The sequence below is a fragment of the Acanthopagrus latus genome, chromosome 6 (assembly GCF_904848185.1).
Source record: "Acanthopagrus latus isolate v.2019 chromosome 6, fAcaLat1.1, whole genome shotgun sequence".
NCBI classification, from domain to species: Eukaryota; Metazoa; Chordata; class Actinopteri; order Spariformes; family Sparidae; genus Acanthopagrus; species Acanthopagrus latus.
In genome coordinates this window covers 12,512,081-12,531,008 of record NC_051044.1, presented here as the reverse complement: position 1 = coordinate 12,531,008, position 18,928 = coordinate 12,512,081, and the positions used below count along the sequence as shown (strand labels likewise).

The window sequence follows — 18,928 nt, the reverse complement described above, 5'->3', positions numbered from 1 at the left end:
GATCCAAAGGTTCAAGAAGCAGTGGTGGCAAAAAAGTGAGCAGATATAGCGAAGGGGAGAGACAGAAATAGTGAGAGAGGTCTCAGTGCAGGGGTTGATTTGGCAGGAAAAAGAGAAGGAGGATTTGGCACTAGGAAAAGGAGTAAAGGAAAAGGGTATGAAGAGGAGACCTGAGGGCTGCCATAAATCCAGAATTGGAGGTGACAGAGATGGTTAGATGTTTCGAAATAATGGTGGAAATTTTTAAGAAAGATTGGGAAGAATTGGGAAGCAGGCAGGCATAAGGATGAGGGGGTCCTGGTCTGGCAAGGCAAGTAATTGGGGAAACAGGGCTGGGTATTGAACCACAATACTTCTCGGATACTGAGCAAAATGTTTCTGTACAGAGAGCTGGCATCAAATATATGGTCAGATTTGTATTTTGTTTAGATATTTTTAGCTAAGGCACTTTAACAAAATTTGGTAAAGCAGCTAAGAGAAATCTTAATGTACCTCTGTGTGCCAGAATCTCAAAAAGGTCAGAGTTTTCCCTCAGTTTTTCAATCAAATCAATCAAAGTATTGCTTTAGGACAAAATTATTGCCAAAAAACATGTATAAAAAAATTTGATTTATTGTCCTTTGTCCCTTCTCAAACTCAGCTATCAATTCAGTTCTGGTAATGAAACATTTCAAACAATACTCAGCCCTTGTGGTAAGGAGGATAAAAGGGGAAAAGGAGTAAGATAGGGAAGTAATTTGACAAGAATGAGCTGATCTCCCTGCTGGTCTTCTGTGGCTGCTTTGCGGCTCCTCTCATCTCTGACAGATTCAGAGCTCTTTAGGAATCCCGAGCCTGCTCTCCTCTCCTTCCAGCAGCTTCCTGTAGGTGGCGATCTCCGCATCCAGCTTGAGCTTAATGTGCAGCAGTTCCTGGTAGTCTTGGAGATACTTGGTCATCTCCAGTTTGGTTTCGCAGAGCTGGGCCTCCAACTGAGCAATGACACCCTCGAGGGTCCCCACCTTATCCATGTGGGACATCTCCATGTCCTCCAGCTGCTGCTCCAGGGCTGCGTTGCGAGCCCTCAGCCCGTCAATCTGGTTCTGCAGGTCTGTCACTTGGTTGTGGAAGGTCGTGATCTCGTCTTTCATGGTCTTCATTTGCTCCTCATTTTTGCCAGCGTGCTCCTTGAGGCTGTCAAACTTGCCCTTGTACCACTTCTCAGCCTCCTGGACGTTGCGGGCAGCGACAGCTTCTATCTCTACACGCATGTTGCGCAGGTAAGCAGCCAGGTCAGGCCGATCGCCATCCAGCTCTGAGGAAATCTTCGCGTCCTCAATCTGCTTCATGAGGTCAGCGACCTCTTCATCATGCAACTTCTTGAGGAACTCTATCTCGGCCACCAGTTGCTCTATACGCTTCTCCAGCTCAGCCTTCTGCAGTGTGGCATTGTCAACATCCTGGCGAAACTCCCTCAGGATCATCTCTGCCTCTTCTTTAAGGGCCATCTCCTCCTCCAGCTTTAGTTTCCACACTTCAACTTCTTCTTCAATGTAGCCTCGTTCAATATCAGCTGCTCCTTTCTCATTTGTCAGGGTCTCAATCAGCTCACGCACCTCCTTAAACTTGAGCTCATATTCTTCTCCGATGCCTGCGGGGCCTCCCTTGTAGCGACTCTGCAGGGCATCAAGCTGACCTTGGAGAGCAGCATTCCTCAGCTCTAGCGCCTGGACCTTCTCGATGTATCCTGCAAACTTGACATTGAGCTCCTGCATCTCCTCCTTCTCATTGGCATGTTTTTGGTGTATCTCAGTGCCCACCTCAACAGCAGTGCCACGATAGCCCGAGCGCCCACGGCTGTCATATGAGGATCCACGACACCGGGAAGGCGATGGGCTAGATACCCTTACTCTACCGCTGGAACCGCTGACCTGCAGGCTCTTCTGGGTGTAAGATGCAGCTCTCATGTTGTTTAAAATCCTGGGTCTGTATTGCAGTTAACAGAGGAACAGCTGCTCTTTCAGCCTCTCTTTGTGTAGCAGTATCACAACTGACGCTCCCTCAGATCACCTCTGAGGTTTTATATGGCAATAAAGAATGTCTCGTACAGTCTTGAAACTCACGCTTGGTTTTCACATATTTCAAAAGTGGACTATGACAGACTTTGAGTGAACTGTTGCTGCACGCTCTTTATTAGCTAACGCTGTATTGCTAGTGGCCAGGCAGGTCAAGTCCACTCCCTGGTCTTTGCGCCAGGATGTGAAATAGTGATCAGATCATATATTACTGTTATTTTCACTCACTATCCAGCTATGATGGTAATGAAGTTGGGCGTGACAGGCAGGAAGAGGGCACCCAGTCCACTGGTAAACAGTGACAATATGCTTTGGCAGCAAGTTTTTCATCACAACTTTGTGAAACGGCTCTGACGTAGGTCCCTGAACTCCCACATCAATGAACAAGCCATTGAACTACAGAGTCATTTAAAAAGGACATGTTGATAACATTTTTATGTCTATAAATATTTGTTTCAAGATAATCTACACTGTTTGTAAATATATGCAGAATAAAAGCATCTCCAGCTTCCATTTTCATAAGTAATAGTGGTTAGACCAAGAAGAAAAAGAGGATATTTCAACACAACGGTCCAGAGCACAAAAACTGAAAAATTAATTACATACAGATGTGGTTTTGCAGAAATAAACAATGGAAATACAAATCTGCTATTTATCCTGTGTATTATACCAGAGGCTTCCACCAGGGTAGAACGTCTGAAATGTCTGCTAACGTAATCTACATGTAAATGTCTGATGTGTCACTCACTTTGACATACTGTCCCACGAAGTCAGTGACCTCTGAAGTGAAGCAGCCCGAGGCGTCCACAGGGCAGATAGGAGCCTGGTCCCTCTGGATGATGTTGAATTCTGTGCACACCCTGTGATCATCCTACGGACAGAATAAAACACAGTTCATGGGTTTTAGGGAGTGAATGTGTTTTTAATATTCCTTCCCGATGTAATTCACTGCAAAATTACACAGTTTAACTTGAGCTGTAATGATAAGTCGATTATAGGGTTGCAACCAAAAGATATATTTCAATTATTGATATATTTGTGATGTCAAGTGACATAAATTAGCTTAGTAACAGTCCAAAACCCAAAGACTCTATATTTACCATCATAAATGACAAAGGAAAACCGCTAATGTGTCCATTTTTGACAGAAAAATGACTGAAGCGGTCTGCTGATTATGAAAGTAGTTGGTAATTAATTGTCATTTGATTGAGTAATCAAATAATCAACTAGTCGTGGCAGCTATAGTTGATAAACCAATTAGTTGATATACAGAAAATTTAATTGCAAGGATGTAATTCAGTTCTGTTATATCGAACGCAAAATCAAAACAAATTGATTTCAGTGCAAAAAAAAAATTCTGTCTGGAGTGTTTAAAAAAGAGAAGTGCAGCCCAAAGTATAACAAAGAGATGTACAGTAGCCTATAATACATTTGAAAATGTGTTTACCATTATTTCCATCACTTTATTTTGATAATATCTTGATACAGTGACACATTTATTTCAATTGTTTCAGTTATTTTATCCAAACAGACCCAACTGTACATGAAAATAAGTAATTACAAACCTAGTTTGACCCAGTGATTAAGTCAGGTTGACTAGTTCAGGGATACATTATGACTCCATATTAAATTCCTTGTTGAGCTGGATACTTTTTGCAGTGTTGAAACAAACACTACTGGTATGTGACAGCTATGCATGAAAGAGCTGAGTACTGTCCAGTTGTAATGTATTCTGTATTCAAACACCCTGTCAAGATCCAAGATGGATGGCTCACGAGGTCAATTCACATCTAGTCATAACAACATACAGCTTGAAAAATCTGGTTATGCAATGTGTATGACCTCACTGTTTAACCTCAATGTGAATGTGGTCACTATTTAACAAAACTAATTGCAGTTAAAAACAAAGTGGAACGAATAAGACGCTCAAATTTTGGTGAGAAAGGTTTGCTTCACAGCCTCACAGGGGCTGCGCTCCAGAGAAACGAGCAGAGACTGAATGTGTCCACAGCTGGCCACAGCCACAGGGACGTCCATCTGCCCTTGACAAGGACATCTTACCTATTAGCTGTGACCCAATATCTCTGACAGCAAAGTAACATTGGCCTCTACATTGTAGGAATACATTGATACTGTAGCCCTCAAATATCAATTAAACATCACACAGGTATTTCGTTAATTTCTCTTCATCAAACAGTCAGTCTACACCTTTCTAAATGTATTCAAAGAATAATATAAGATAACATGTAGGGAAGTGTAAGATTCTTAATTAAATTGTTTCATCAAACACGGTCAAAGTTCTCAAGTGGGCCCCAATTAGTATTGATAAAATGTGGTTAACTTCAAGATTTGAACCAACAAATGTATTCATGATTAATAAAAATCTTATTTACGGGGGAGGTTCAGCACCACATCCTCTTGTAAAGTGACATATAAACCAATGCCTGCCTGTGTAAAGCCCACGCATACACACATACAGGAGCTACACTTGCTTAAGGCACTCAAAGCAATCCAACCGGAGAAAACACAAGTGATGGAAACAAGAATAAAAAAACCCTTCTGCAAACTCAGAAGTACAACATAATTTATTCGTCATGGCAATTCGGGATGAGGTTTTTACCAAAGGATGGCAGCGAAACCATCCAGACTAAAACTCAACAAGCAATATCTTGTTTTACTTCATGAGTTTGATCGATTCAAGAATTTGCAGCACTGGACAATTAAGCCCAGCCTACTAGAAGCAATGTTACCTCTGCCAACAAGGTTATGTTTTTCACCCGTCTCAGTTTGATGGTTGGTTTGTCAGCAGGATTACACAGACAACTACTACAAGGTTTTCTAGGAAACTTGGATGAAAAGACCCCATTAACTTTTGGTGGGGATCCGGATAAAGAAACTGTTCCAGGAATCTTTCTCTCACTTTCTGTGACATTGAAAGATAGGGCATAATGCAAGGATCTTAATGAAAACATTTTTTGGGTTTACTAAGGTGTACCTCTTTTACCTCTAATTAAGAGGAGGAGAGCACAGTGAGCTTAGCTTGACATCTTAATATTATAAACATGCATCCTTGGTAAACTACAGAAGTGGTGCTGAAACAATTAATTGATTTCCTGATTATTGACTATTACTGAATAATTCATCAAGTTAAAATTCAACTTTCCTTAATTTCCTCGTCTTAGATTCTCAAATGTGAGAACTGATGAGTAATTAACAACACAATGGAAAATCAAAAAAGGTAACAAGTTTTGGTTACAACGCAGGCGAAGAAAGGAAGTACAAAAACACATCTCACTTACAGCTCCAAAGTAAGGCGCCTGGTGGACCACTCCTGTACCCTCTTCCTCCTTGACGTAGTTATCAGTCACCACCTGGAACGCTCCTTGCTCCCCACACTGAAGTGAAATGAGAATGGGGATAATTAGATGGGGGTGGGAGAGCGGTGAGGAAGCCAAAGATATAGAACCACCGACAGTAGGAGAGACATTAGGAGAAAGATTTAGAGTAAATAAGCCGAGACGCCAATAGGTGGTCAGACAGGTAATTAAGGCAGGTTTTGTGACAAACAACACATGAAAGAGCCAAACAGCCACATTGACAAGAACACGGAGTCTACAAACCTTGGCAAAGTACTGGAAAAGAGGCTTGTATTTCTTCCCTTTCAGCGTCTTGCCAGGAAATCTAAAAAACACATAAAACACAAAGTCCTTGTTTCAATATCTGTAATTCACCTTCCCTTTATGGAAAAACCTGCAGCCACAACTTCTTACAACATAAAGGCAAGACTTCAAATACAGAAAACATTGCCCAAAAAGTTGTCTTTTGCATTGTAGCAAGCCAACACCTGCTAATTATCAATTAGTGTGACAAATCATCATGTAATGAAGGACTGTAGTTTCTGGTAGCAGTCTGTCGTGATATGTTGTCCAATAAAGACATTTTTGTCCCTGTGTATGGGGGAATTGTAATTGTAAAAGAGACACCTGCTTCTTGAGACATTTTTCAGCTGCCCTTCTTTATTGCCAGTTCATTTGTCCAGTATACTGGGTGGGTGGGTAGAAACCCTGCCTGAGGTTTTCCTGACTGTTTTAGGACATTCTTTATCCTTTCATCTCCTTACATACTTTTTATCCTCTGCTCATAGGGGACTAAGCACCCAATACGAAAACAGTAACTTGAAGTAAATACATTAACACTTACAACACTATTACGAGGGTCTGCCATATCAACTTCTATGACAATTAGCATATACTGAGAGCTGAAAATCAGTTTTGTGTACTCTGTGTATGGTTGCTCATAAGATCTGACAGTAATGAAATAGGACTGAACTGTGTTGTCGAATACATTCATGTCATTTTGGAGAAATTAATTCCTCTGCAGCTCAGCAAAAGACTGCTGACCTGATAGATATTGAGTGTATATTTTCAGTAATAGTAGTAGTAGCTGTATCTGTTAAACTAATAGCTGATTAATGTATTTGAATAGGAAGCCCAGTTGTATTCAATGACTTGACAAGCGCAGCATCTACACACTACAAACACATTGTGGACGTGTTTTATATGTTTTAAAAGGAAGCTTCCGCAATTGCAAATACATGTTCTGCAAAGGCTTGAAGATTAGGGGACGACTACCAGTTTTAACACATAAAACCTTTTTAGAGCTATGGATTATCAAATCATCCATCTTTGTACACTACATCCTAGCCTTGCTTACCCTCGGGGGGGGGGACATAAATCGGTGGTTATGAATTTCTTTTTGCAATTAAAACTGTGAAATTATCGGCTTACAGGCAGAAGAGGCAGGTATTCATAGGTCATTGGTATTGGCTGAAAGATAATCCATGTCATGCATCCTTAGTGGTCAGGGTTTAAGAGTGATTCAAATAAAATCCTTAAAATGTGACTGGATCATTCAATAGTGGGTTTAAAACATATTAGCATACGAATGTAACAACATAAAAATAAACACCTAACACAAACAGTGTTCGTGAGTCCCCGGGTCTTTATTGTGTTGCATGCTCAATGTATTTTTTGGGGTCTTGTGTACTTACTTGTCCAGGATAGTGTACTCGCTCTCAGACTTAAACAGAGCTCCCAGCCTGGCCTCCATCATGATGTAGGTCTTCTCTGTGGTGTTATCTGACAGATGGACAGAGAAACAGTTGTGAGTGTATTGTTGACTGAGGGTATTAACACTTTGCTATCAGCCTTGTGTTTATGGAATAAATCTCGACCAGTAATTAACCTAAGGATCCCTATATAAAATCATTTACTGCCGTTATATGGAAGCAGACTTTAAAATAACTTAAATGATGTTGAAAAATGTGTTTAAACATTGGTATCAGCCCAGAATTTCACACTCAGTGGATTACTTGTCCTGCGTCATAGTAATACAGTCAGCCACAAAGTCAAGGTCAGGTAAGGACCCCAACATGTGGCTACGACCATTCAAGCAGCAACTTATTGAAAAGTTGCACCCTCATGTAGGATGACTGCTTGACATTTTGGGAATGTGAACCCTCCTGGAAAACTGGCCAAATGGGGAATTTAGGGAAAAATAAGCGCGGTGAGCATGAGAACAGCCGGGACAACAGTTGTAAAGAGGGCAAAAACCAAATGGTCTGAAACGGTGAGACACAAAAATCAGAGGGAGCGAGAGAGAAGGGGGCAGCATCAATAAAAGATGTTTCTTCTCCCTCAGTGGTGTGACAAATGACTGCACAGCTCAGACCTGCTGCTACTGCTGCTGACAGCCTTCAACTCAAACAGCGACAAAGGCAGCGAGGGAGAGAGGCAGACAAAAAATGAGACAGACCCTCGGAAAATAAGAACAACGAAGGACAAAAACAGGTGGATAAGGAAGCAAAGGGAGCGATAAGAAAATAAGGGAGAACAAAAATTTGGATGAAGATGAAGTAAGAGAGAAGACGGGAGATAAGAGGGGAGACTGATACAAAAAAAAAAAAAGAAAAAGAAATTCATTGGTATTCCAAGGCGGTCTCCCATGCAGCACAGCACAGGCGGTGCAGTCACCATGACAGACTGTGCTTCAACAGTGCCCCCTGCAGGCTCAAAGGTGCTACGACAGACAGGTATAAATCTAGGTCATCCTTTTAAAAATCCACCAGTTTCTCTCACAAGGAACCAAAAAGCTACAGCAGGAGGGTGACAGAAAAACACTCGCCACCTCTCTGGAGTATCTTTTTATATATGTTTGAACAAGGACAACACTTTTTTAAGCGACCTGATTTGAGGTTCATCTACATTCTCAGGTCTGAGCTACACACAAATGTACCTGACACACATGCAAATGAATAAAACTGTTGTAATTTACAATCACAGGCCTTTTTAAAAAGACATTTTGACATGTCACATTAGGAAAAGCAGCAGGGGTTAATAATAAAATTAATCATTCAATTTGCATAAGCTTAGGAGTGTCCAATCGTCACATGATTTACTGGGACTCTGAATTGATCACAGCCATTTTTATGAACATTGCACTGTTCCTACAGTTTTTCAGAACAGAGAGTGAGATCTTAAACTTCTTACTACTTGATCTGAAAAGCTAAAAAAAACCTCAAAGACATCCAGTTTTCAATGATATAAAACTGAGAAAACAGCAGATGCTAATATATGCGGAGGTAAAACATACAATTGCTTTGTGTAAAACCAATTACAGAACAAAAGAAAATTGATTATTGAAATAGCCATCCATATCTTTTTCAGCTAATCAATCATTTGAGCTGTATGATATACTCAGTTGCAAGTTTAATGAGCACACTTTGCTTAAACTAGTAGCCAAATAAAACTGCAACTAAAGATATTATCATTTATTTATTTTATTAAGCCCCAAGTTATTTTCCTCAATTTATAGATTCATTGTTATGTGTAGAATATAGCTTAAAACACTTCTGTGGAAATCCTATTATGACACACAGCCAGACTTCACATCTTCAAACGTCTTGTTTTGCCTCTCAAACACTGCAGCTCTTCTCCAATGAAAGTGGAAGTAATAACACTGGAATGTCGAATGTGATACAGCGTAGTTCAGCAGCACCACAAGCTACAGCTTTCAAAATGACCAGGAAGTAGAATCAACACCTCAACAAAAAATTATTATTGCCCTAATAAGGGCAGGATTGCAGGGTGGTTGCATCAGATTGCATTACTTTTAGCTTGGTGTACCTAATAAATTGGCAACAGTGACAAGAGTGTGGCTCTGAAGCATGGATACTAGATGAGAAGCACAATTCACGTTTTACTATACAGGGGAATATGATATCTTGAATTTTCTCTGATCTGTCTGTTGTTAACTTTTAGAAATCAAATTCTGAAACTTGCCTTTACAGTTACATACTTTCACTTGTTGCACAAAAAAGCACCTGATTTACCTATCAGAGAGTTAAAGTGTATGTGGAAATACATTTTGGATCTTTAAAAAGTCTCAGTGTTATCTGTATATAGAAAGTAGTACCAAATTCAATACAGAACTTCCAACAGGACCATTTTTACGTGGGTGAATCTACATCCACTTGGAGGACAGATAATGTTTTTAATGAGCCTACGTGAACATCAGCTATGCCTTTACATCAAGTTCTGCTTGAGAGTAGGAAGCATCTGGTTAGTTGAAGATAAAAACAAAGTTCCAGTCACAGAGAGTCTCTTGTCTTATTTCATCAGCTTACACATAGCCAAAGGCTAGAAAGTCCACTAACACGTTATGCTTCAGACATCCTCTCCTCTGGGTGCAAATTGCCCAGACAGCGCTCCTCCTCTGTTAATTTGTTCTTGTTTGTTCTTTCTGAATAAAAACACCCATCAGCTAATACTGTGGCCCAGAACACTGAACCCAGGAGGGAAACAAGATTTTCGGTCGGACATCTTTGGCCTTAGGCTATAGTATTTAAGCAACACTGTTCGACAAAACTACCAATTCTGGTTTGTGAAATAATACACAACACAAATGTGCTTGTGGGCAGGATATGCAAGTAGATATTGCTTCCTTTCCCTACAGTGACTTGAAAAAGGATACAGATGACAGCAACAAAATAATGGTGTTCCCTGACCATAAAATCAAAGTATCCTGACCACAGGAGACACTGAGAACAGCTTCTATTTGGACAGAACATTTTAGATCAACAAGCTCTGCAGAAAAGCATGCAGTACCACTCAGCACATCAGTGGGTGTTCGTCCAGACACTGGTGACCAAACCCTGATTTTCAAGAACCTACTTTTATAACCCATTATAAAATGTTGTGTTGGTTTAAAGCGATTAAGTATGATGATTTCCTCTAAACGCAGCCCAAAAATTACATACTACAAAGACTTTTATATAGTGTATATAGTACCGTGTATTGTGTTGTGTGTATGGAATTAGCACTTGTGTCAAGATTTATCGCTTACCTTTGACTTTGACATACAAGAACTCCGGGTTCACACAGAGGGCCAGGTTGCTTGGCAGTGTCCAGGGTGTGGTTGTCCAGGCGATCAAAGCCACATCCTCATTCCCAACCAATGGGAAGTTGACGATCACAGACGGGTCCTGAACATCCTGGAGAGAAAAAAAAGGAAACAAGAGATTAAGTCATTTTGATATTTATATCTAAACGGCATGTTTTGTTACTATTGCCGCATCATGCCAGCTGAAGCGAGAGAGGGTTGTGATTTGTGCAAACCTTGTAGTTCTGGTGGGACTCAAAGTTGGACAGGGGGGTGTTGCAGGCAGTGGAGAAAGGCATGACTTTGACACCTCTGTAAACTAGACCCTTGTCATACAGTTGACTGAACACCCACCTGAATGAATAAAGACAAGAAAACTTTAAGAAGGAAGCTGAGACACATTGCACACAAAATGAAAGACTCGAGACACAAATTAACTCTTTCTTTGTATCGCAGTTTTTTTATAATGATATTAGTGTTTCATTATAAGTCGACTGTCATTAGTCATCTGTCTTCTCTACTCCCAAATGAACTAAGAGCCTGGCTGCAAACCAAATTTCCCTCAGGATGATAATCAATTCAAAGTTGAAGACATCATAAAGTGGAGTAGATACTTTAAATCAGAAGAAATCACTTATGAATATGACTTAGTGCTATAAATATATCAAATAGGGCCTAAAATGAATTCCTCATAAATAAGTAAACAATTATGTATCTTTGAGAAAAGCTTGTGCATGTTAGATGATAAACATGACATTCATACCAGACAGACTCCATGAACCATGGGTAGAGAGTCTTGTAGTCATTCTTGAAGTCAATCCACCTTCCCATTCGCCTCACTGAAGTCTAGGAGTAAAACAAGAGACTTGCAGTAAATCCAAAAATTATTATTAGCTCTAATCAGCATTAAACATAGCAATTTTATTCTTAATTTCTCATGGAATTGTTATGTCTATAAAATAGAAACTGTGAAAATTATGAAAAATTTAAAAAGTTGATTAGTGTTTTTGAAAGTCCAAGATGTTGTTCTCAAATATTCTGTTTTGTCCACAGATCAAGGATATTCAGTTACACTGCCGTAGAGGAGGAAAGAAACCAGAAAATATTCAAATAGTGTACAAAGGGGGTACTGTGAACCATTTTTGGAGAACTGTACATGTATTAAACATTAATGAAGTTGTCTTTCTATATATAGGTTTAGAGCAGGTTAACTATGTTGTTCTAAATCAAACAGCATGAAACAACACTGGTAACACAAGCATGGTTAGAGTTGTCTCACACGGACATACTATTCTACCAACTATTTCCTGTGGTTTGCTCACCTCCCATTCGCCGGCGTATCTCATGACAATGCCTCTGCATTGCTTGTTGTACTCGTCGATGCCCATCTTGGCCACGTCATCAGGCCCTTTGATCCCCAAAGTCTTATCAATCTCATATTCCTATACAAAAAAAGAAAAGAGTGTGAGACCCAATAAATGCCCCAGGGATTACTCTGTAAATCTACACAGACTTTTCAGTAAAATTCTAAAAGTTTTCATAATCACACATTCTTACCACAGGCAGGCCATGACAGTCCCAGCCAAATCGCCGGTCCACGTGGAAGCCGCTCTGGTGAGCAAAGCGAGTAACAATGTCCTTGATGGTGCCGGCTAGAATGTGCCCATAGTGCGGAAGACCCGTTGCAAAAGGAGGGCCATCATAGAAGGTGTACCTGGTTGGGAAATTGGCAGCAAAATATTTTTTAAGGGTCCAGACAGTATTTCCTCACTGATAAAAAAAAAAGAGGGTATAAGAAAGGACGAGATGACTGTGAAGTCACCTTAATGAGTGTATGAAATGATGCTGCATGGAGGAAAAACAAGTGTCTTCACTGCATCTGACCAAAAAACAGTGAGTACGTAAAAGAAAGCGGTAAAACAGTAACAATGGTTGCACATTGACCCATGTGCTGATATGTGGCCAATGGTTTGTTTGTGTTTGGCATATGAAGATTAGGCCGTTTCTTTTTCTTGCTGTCACTATCACTGGTGTTGGATTGATTCTGTGGTCTTTTCAGAAAGGACAACTTGGTAGCGTTGTTTATCAAACCTCCTAATAAATATCTTTCAGTCAGTGTTAATGAAGGTCCGCTTGATACCAGAGTTATTTTCAACTGCTCCAGTTTTGCTTTGTTAATCTTTTATTGGCCAAAAAAGAACAACTTTGGTGATAAAAGGTAACTGATGTGCAAATTCTACAAATTCAACCTAAGTGAGACATACAGTACAATAAAGATAAAAGTCTGCGCTAACTGACTCAATAGGCAGTAAGATCAGGTTATGACAGTTTATAAAGGACTTCCTACAACAACTGGTTAGCCAGGAATCACAATCATTAATCCAGCCCCAGCATTGAAAGATCAGATGACTTTGTTACTGGTGTTCTAAACCATTTTGAAAAGTTTCAAACTAACCGGTCGGTAACATTTCCAATTTTTCCAATTTTATCACAAAACAAATACACAGACACATTGATTTAAAGCTGTCTTGCACGAAAGGATAATTTGACAAAATTTCCAACTCATCTCATGCTTCAAAAGTGTGTCATAGGAATATCTTTTACATTACATTTGCATTTACCTAGGCCTGTTCTTGGACTGTTTGAGGCATTCCTGGAAGCAGTCCTTGTCTTTCCACAGCTGCAGAATCTTCTCCTCCTCAGAGGGAAAGTTGATGGACTCAGGGACCGGCTCAACCATGGCGTCTGCCAACAAACACACAATAAAAAAAAAAAGACTCAGACTTGTGGAGCAGGAAGACAAGTAAACAAAACGCAGTGTAAATGTCACGAAGATCATATTACGTATGTTTTATTTTTACCCACATAAGACCATTAAAATATCCATTACTGTCCCTAATACAAACTACTGAGCTTTGATGAATCACATCTCTCTTTCAGTACACATCCATTGACCCACAGTGCTTTATTTAGTAAAGTTACGAAATCATATCAATCAAACATGTAAAGTGGGGAAGGTACTGAAATTTGTCTTCCTCTTTGAATATCCCAACCTCCACAGACCACTTTCGCATCTTATTAATAGCCAACCTGTCAAAACATGTCACTTGTCGATAGTTTCTCAACAGAACATGCAGTCCCTTTGAACATTTTAAGCGCTAAGTCAAGTCGATTTTAAGTACAATTTCCACGTCGAGCTTGTTAACCCAAAAATGTTGTCAACACTTGGCATTTCACATCCCAAAACACACTTTTCCAGAGCAGTTACTTGACAAGAATGACGCCTCCTTGTTGTTAGCTAGCGAGCTAAGCTAGCCGGTCAACGCTTCAGTTAGTTAGCTTGTTGCTAAACGGACAACAAAGTTTGTTAAAGGCGACGTTTAAACGCTCACACACACTAGCAGCTATACAGAGACGTGTGAATATGATCAAATCTTTACACTGTGATTACTGAGTCTGAATGGATGTACTCACATGTTGTCTGCCCCCGGCTGCCAAGAGAGACAAGAAATGATGCAAGTTGAAGTCAGCGTGGGCGGAAGTGACGACATGCCGCAAGCTGCTACGTTACATCAAAATAAAATGCGAAACCCCAGTTCAATCTTAGATTTCACTCCAAATGATATTCAGCAAAAACTCTTTCAATACTTCTGAGTTGTTGTTGTTTTTTTTTTGTTTGTTTGTTTTGTTGTTTTTTTTTACGCAAAAAAGATTACCGATAGAATAATCAAAATTGAATCAGCAAGCCATTTTAGCTTGGATGATTCCTCAACTCACAAAGCCTTCCATTAGAACAACAGTGACACACTTATCAGGAACAAATCCTTATTCTTTTTTATACATGAGAAATATATAAATCACATGTGCTATCTCTTTTATGATTCTGGCAATATGCTGTCTTATGTCAGGATATTTTTTTATTCAAGCACATTGATGTAATACAGACACATGACATGAGCATACATGTACATGAGTAGACAGGTATACACAAAATATAAATGTGTAAAAAGGGAAATACACAAGACAAAGCAGCTAAGTGGCAACATGCTGTCTTATGACCAATTTATCTCTATGCAGTTTTCCAGTACCTCTCAAAGAATCTATTTCATGGGTTATCCTCAAATGAAGTGATTCAACTTGTAGGGAGCCACTTAAGGTATGGGGAGAATTCAAACTAATAGGATTCAACTTAATCTCTGTGGTAAATTGGCATGTTGGCAGAGTGGCTGGAGAGGTGAAAGTAGGCTCATCATCAGGATCATCAGGTGGGGATCCTCTTTTATTGACATTGCATTGATAAGCCCATGACGTCTCCAGAGGGCTAAGCGGTGTCACTTGGCATCCCAGGTTCGCCCTCCTCTAGTCCATACCCTCCTGTCTTCATTTTGCTGCTGAGTTGTTGTCTTTCCCTTTAATCCAAAGTCAATTTCTGCTTTTTTTCAGTTGCATTTGACAATGATTTCATTCTTACAGTGATTTATATAAATGATGACCTCTCAGCCCCATGTTCTTAAACAGACCGGTGGCACATGTAGCTAGAAAACCCCTGCATCCCATTTCTATATGGAATAACATGTTGCAATTTATACTAATGTTGGATGGTCTTGAACAAATATAAATTGATACAAGGATATTGACCAGAGTTTTAACAATTGTAACAATAAAAGTGTTCCTAGAGGACTTTTTTTTTCTAACCTTGAAAACACAAACATGAGAAGAGCTTGGCTTTTACCTTACAGATATGGCATTTCCAACAAGTCTAAGGAAGCACACTTCAAAATTTAACACTCCTGTTTTGTCCGTTTACTTTTCTGTATACCTGTCTACCCGTCTTGCTCCTCTTGTAAATAAAGTATTGGAACAAACTCTAACCTTTTAAATATCCCAAAAATTCTGGAGCGCTAGTCTTTGTTTTGAGCCTACTTACTGTGTGTAGCATTTTAACCTTAAACATTGTTTTTTACTTTAACAAACCAGATGATAGCTGCCTTGAGCATGTGATCAGCTTCATCACCCCACCTCTTAATTACATTAGGTTGTTTGACATACACGACAAAGGTGGATGTTTGAGATACATAAAAGTACTTAGTACTATTCTAGACCAGATTATTTTAGATTTCAGTTGAGTTAGGGGGTCACATTCCCAAAACAGTGGCAACTAAATTTACAGGGTATTTTTTCTTTCCAACAAGTTTTTACATTTTGCACTCAGCAGCCAGCTACCCTGTATAACTTTAAAAATCCACATTCCCATTAGTGATTTGGATGAGCAATGAACTGACAGCCAGCATTAACTTAGAGGAAATTCCAGTCAACAAATAAAGTGATTCATTCATTACGGTCAGAATAAGGAAGTCACAATAAGAGAAAAAACCCAGATGTTGGTTTGTTAACAAAGCATAGCTTTATTGTGATGGTGGAAACAGGGAACTCTGACAAACATGGAGGTGAATGCAAGACAGCTTATTTCGCTTGAGCAGCAGCTGCTGCCTTCCGCACTGCCTTCATGCCCTTCTTGTTGTGCTTCTTTGCAAAGCGCATGTTCCTCAGGAACTTAGGGTCCACCTGCAGCAAAGACAGAAAAACAACAATGACGTGAGCAGGTCAGATCAAAGTATGGAGGTGGTGCACAATTCCAAGATCTATTCTTTGAAAGCAACACAGCACAACAGAGCAGAGAGACAGAAGGGCATGAGTACAGTAGATATCCAAGTTTGTGGTTTAAGTGTGGCAGAAAGGCCAGGGTGCAAAAGTAACAACATTCATAACAATTGTATTATTTCCCAGACATGGCTGAATGTGATGGATATAATTCAGATAAGAGGAAAATAAATCTGTTTCCTGCACAGTCCAATGAAATCAGATCTGCTTCCTCCTCCTTTAACTTAATGTTTAATATCATGACAGTATGTGTATGTTTTGTGCTTGTTGCAAAAATGTTAATTTGGTCAGTTGAGAAAAACTGCATTTCACAAAGTTTTGATAAACAAGGCACCCTGTTACACTTAAAACTGTGCCGAACCACACACAAACAGGACAAATGATGCTTGTCAAATGCTCAGCTACCGGTGTAGTAAGACATGTTAAACAATTGATAAATTAGAAATCATGCAAGTCTAAAGATTAAATCTGAATGCCTGGACAATGCCATTGCCACTATGAACATCGTCGTATGGCAAATCCAGTAGACATCACCTAGCTCAAGGGAACAACTTTCCACCACTAGTTTAAATGTAATGAAAGGCTTGATATTTATCAATCTTCTCAGCGCAAAAGTTGGTGAGGATATCAAAAAACTGTTTCCGTAATAGCAAAAATAGTGACAGAATCGACATTACCAAGACAGGATTTCTCAAGAAAATTCGGTGTTCCACTCTAAACATGCTAAAGATCTCAAACTGATACACAGTAGCCCCCCAAAAGCTGGGTATGCTGCTTTCCACAATTCAATCTTTTCAGACAAATCTGTGCTCAGGGGGAAACGTGTGCTGATTGCAACAAAGCTCCAAATACATGGACCAAAAAACAAGCTTTTCTCACATGTTACCCAGGATAAGTTAGGGATATTGGTGCATGTATGCACAGTTTTGCATTGCATCTCAAATGAAAAATGCTGCATTATGCATATGTCACAGAACAGACAGTGAAACAGCGGCATTTTCCAATATTCTAAACTCATTTTTGGTAGGGTACATGTATGCAAAGGATGAAAACCCTTGGACCAACAAGAAGACCAAGATCCGATAACACTACTGCATGTACACACTGAGTTTGCTATGTTGCAAACGTGCCTAAAAGATGGGTTGTATGATTCCCTATGCAGTCAGAATTTCTTTCTCTGTTTATGCAAACACGCCATCAATCAACACACAATTGCAGCAATATACATACCCCCTTCAGTGACTCGTAGCGGTCAGATCTGGGCTTCTTGATGCCATTCCTGTGGGCTTTACGAGCTGTTCAGACAAAAGGAAACATTTAGCACAAGCAAGTTTATATATTCTGCACAGTGAGCCTTAATATACTGTATACTTTCACTAACATGCTTGCCCAAATGACACCTGATATTTAACTGATCCTGACAGTTGACAACTTCCACTTCTAAAGGATTAGCTGTAACTTCAGCTGTTGCTAATTGTTACTTACACTGGTTGTGAGTTGTGTGGTTCTTTGACTTGGCCATTTCGACACTGGTTAATCTGAAGAAAAGACAAATTAGACAACATAAGACTTCAGCTTTTATTTAGCATCACTGTAAGCTTCCTTCGCTGGCATGTTAGCCTGTGTTTCAGTCGCTAGCCAGCAGCCAAGGATGCTTCGTACAATGTAAACAAACAGAAGCTTAAAGCGGTAATTTTCTAAATGTCAAAAGCAGCTACAGCCCGACAAAGTTGTACCTATCAGACTAAAGCACTTAAGATACATAAAGCGAATCGTGTATAGTTGTGATCGTAACAACTCCATGACTGCTAGCTGATGTGAGGCTAATGCTCCACTCGGGGCAGCGTTAGCATTTTTAAAATGCCAACTATCTCCTTTTAATGAGGATCATATTTAAAACATATTACTGCGAACATAACCCCAGAGGAGTGATTAATCAACACCAGTTGATGTTTATGTGCGGGGATGTAAAATACACGCAGATTGATTAAGATTTTAAAAGTCCGACTAGGTGGGAAAAGTGGGTACCTGCCACACGAACAGACGACAACCGGAAGAGAAAGAAAGCCGAACCCGGCAGAGGGGAAGAAGACGAGTCGAGCCAAGAGAGGAAGTGAGTGAGGAGAAAGGGCCTGTGTGCTCGTCACACTGCCACCTGCTGGTGGTGTCTGATATGACAGGCGAGAGCACAAGTGTGGCCACATGATGGCACCCTCTGCTTATTACATGCCAGGACCCCAACATTCATGTTGCGTTTTATCTTGGTGTCTTAATTACGAAGAAGGAGAAGTGACACAACTTCATGTGTCTGGAGGCCACATTTCCTTATCTCCCTCCTTACCAAATTATGTTTATTCTTGTTCTCTTTTGGACTGTTTTGATGTCTTTTCAGCAGTAATGACGTTCGTTTACTGAAATACAATAGTTAACTTTGGGGTATTAGCTGCTGTATTGAGTGGTGTAGGGATGATGTATTTTTGTAGGCCAACCTTCTAAGTTAGCATCGCTCTGGTTCCCTCAACAAAGAGCCTATGCGGTTTTTAAATATCGCCGAAAATAAACTCTGTGGCGAACACATACTATGCTCACATGTTTTGTTCCGTAAAATAATCCTCACAGATGAACACCACTTTTGTGAGTTTTGAAGCGTGAATTAATCCGCTGGCATTAAAAAGCTAATATCAGGCTATAAGCCGACTACATTGCAGTTACATGGTTACAAAACACGGTTTTAAACCACCACTGAGCGTCTTACTGCACAGTTACTATACATG

General features: G+C 39.9%; 3 protein-coding genes across 4 annotated transcripts in view; all 3 read right to left on the bottom strand.

The window, feature by feature from the left end:
* Positions 1 to 2,779, bottom strand: part of LOC119021264 (vimentin-like) — a 3,473-nt gene extending 694 nt beyond the window's left edge. The window contains exon 1 of the mRNA XM_037101447.1: positions 1 to 2,779. This exon is cut by the window's left edge and continues 694 nt beyond it. Coding sequence (XP_036957342.1) covers positions 810 to 1,946 — 1,137 coding nt within the window. The 5' untranslated portion in view covers positions 1,947 to 2,779 and the 3' untranslated portion in view covers positions 1 to 809.
* iars1 (isoleucyl-tRNA synthetase 1) overlaps positions 1 to 14,077 on the bottom strand; it is a 54,798-nt gene extending 40,721 nt beyond the window's left edge. The window contains exons 1-11 of one of the 2 annotated variants that reach the window (XM_037101446.1): positions 13,968 to 14,077; positions 13,115 to 13,238; positions 12,051 to 12,207; positions 11,816 to 11,935; positions 11,257 to 11,339; positions 10,730 to 10,847; positions 10,458 to 10,605; positions 7,105 to 7,192; positions 5,675 to 5,735; positions 5,354 to 5,449; positions 2,803 to 2,925 (exon numbers count right to left, since the gene is read on the bottom strand). In XM_037101446.1, coding sequence (XP_036957341.1) covers positions 2,803 to 2,925; positions 5,354 to 5,449; positions 5,675 to 5,735; positions 7,105 to 7,192; positions 10,458 to 10,605; positions 10,730 to 10,847; positions 11,257 to 11,339; positions 11,816 to 11,935; positions 12,051 to 12,207; positions 13,115 to 13,233 — 1,113 coding nt within the window. In that variant the 5' untranslated portion in view covers positions 13,234 to 13,238; positions 13,968 to 14,077. Of the gene's footprint in view, positions 1 to 2,802; positions 2,926 to 5,353; positions 5,450 to 5,674; positions 5,736 to 7,104; positions 7,193 to 10,457; positions 10,606 to 10,729; positions 10,848 to 11,256; positions 11,340 to 11,815; positions 11,936 to 12,050; positions 12,208 to 13,114; positions 13,239 to 13,967 lie in introns of those variants that run through there. The other variant, XM_037101445.1, reaches the window with a different exon arrangement.
* Positions 14,078 to 15,874: 1,797 nt separating this feature from the next.
* Positions 15,875 to 18,264, bottom strand: rpl29 (ribosomal protein L29). Its single transcript, XM_037099605.1, has 4 exons — positions 18,183 to 18,264; positions 17,640 to 17,692; positions 17,385 to 17,449; positions 15,875 to 16,058 (listed from the first exon to the last, which is right to left on the bottom strand). The coding sequence occupies exons 2-4, from the start codon at positions 17,674 to 17,676 to the stop codon at positions 15,957 to 15,959; spliced, it is 204 nt and encodes a 67-aa protein (XP_036955500.1). The 5' UTR covers positions 17,677 to 17,692; positions 18,183 to 18,264; the 3' UTR covers positions 15,875 to 15,956.
* Positions 18,265 to 18,928: the final 664 nt, after the last annotated feature.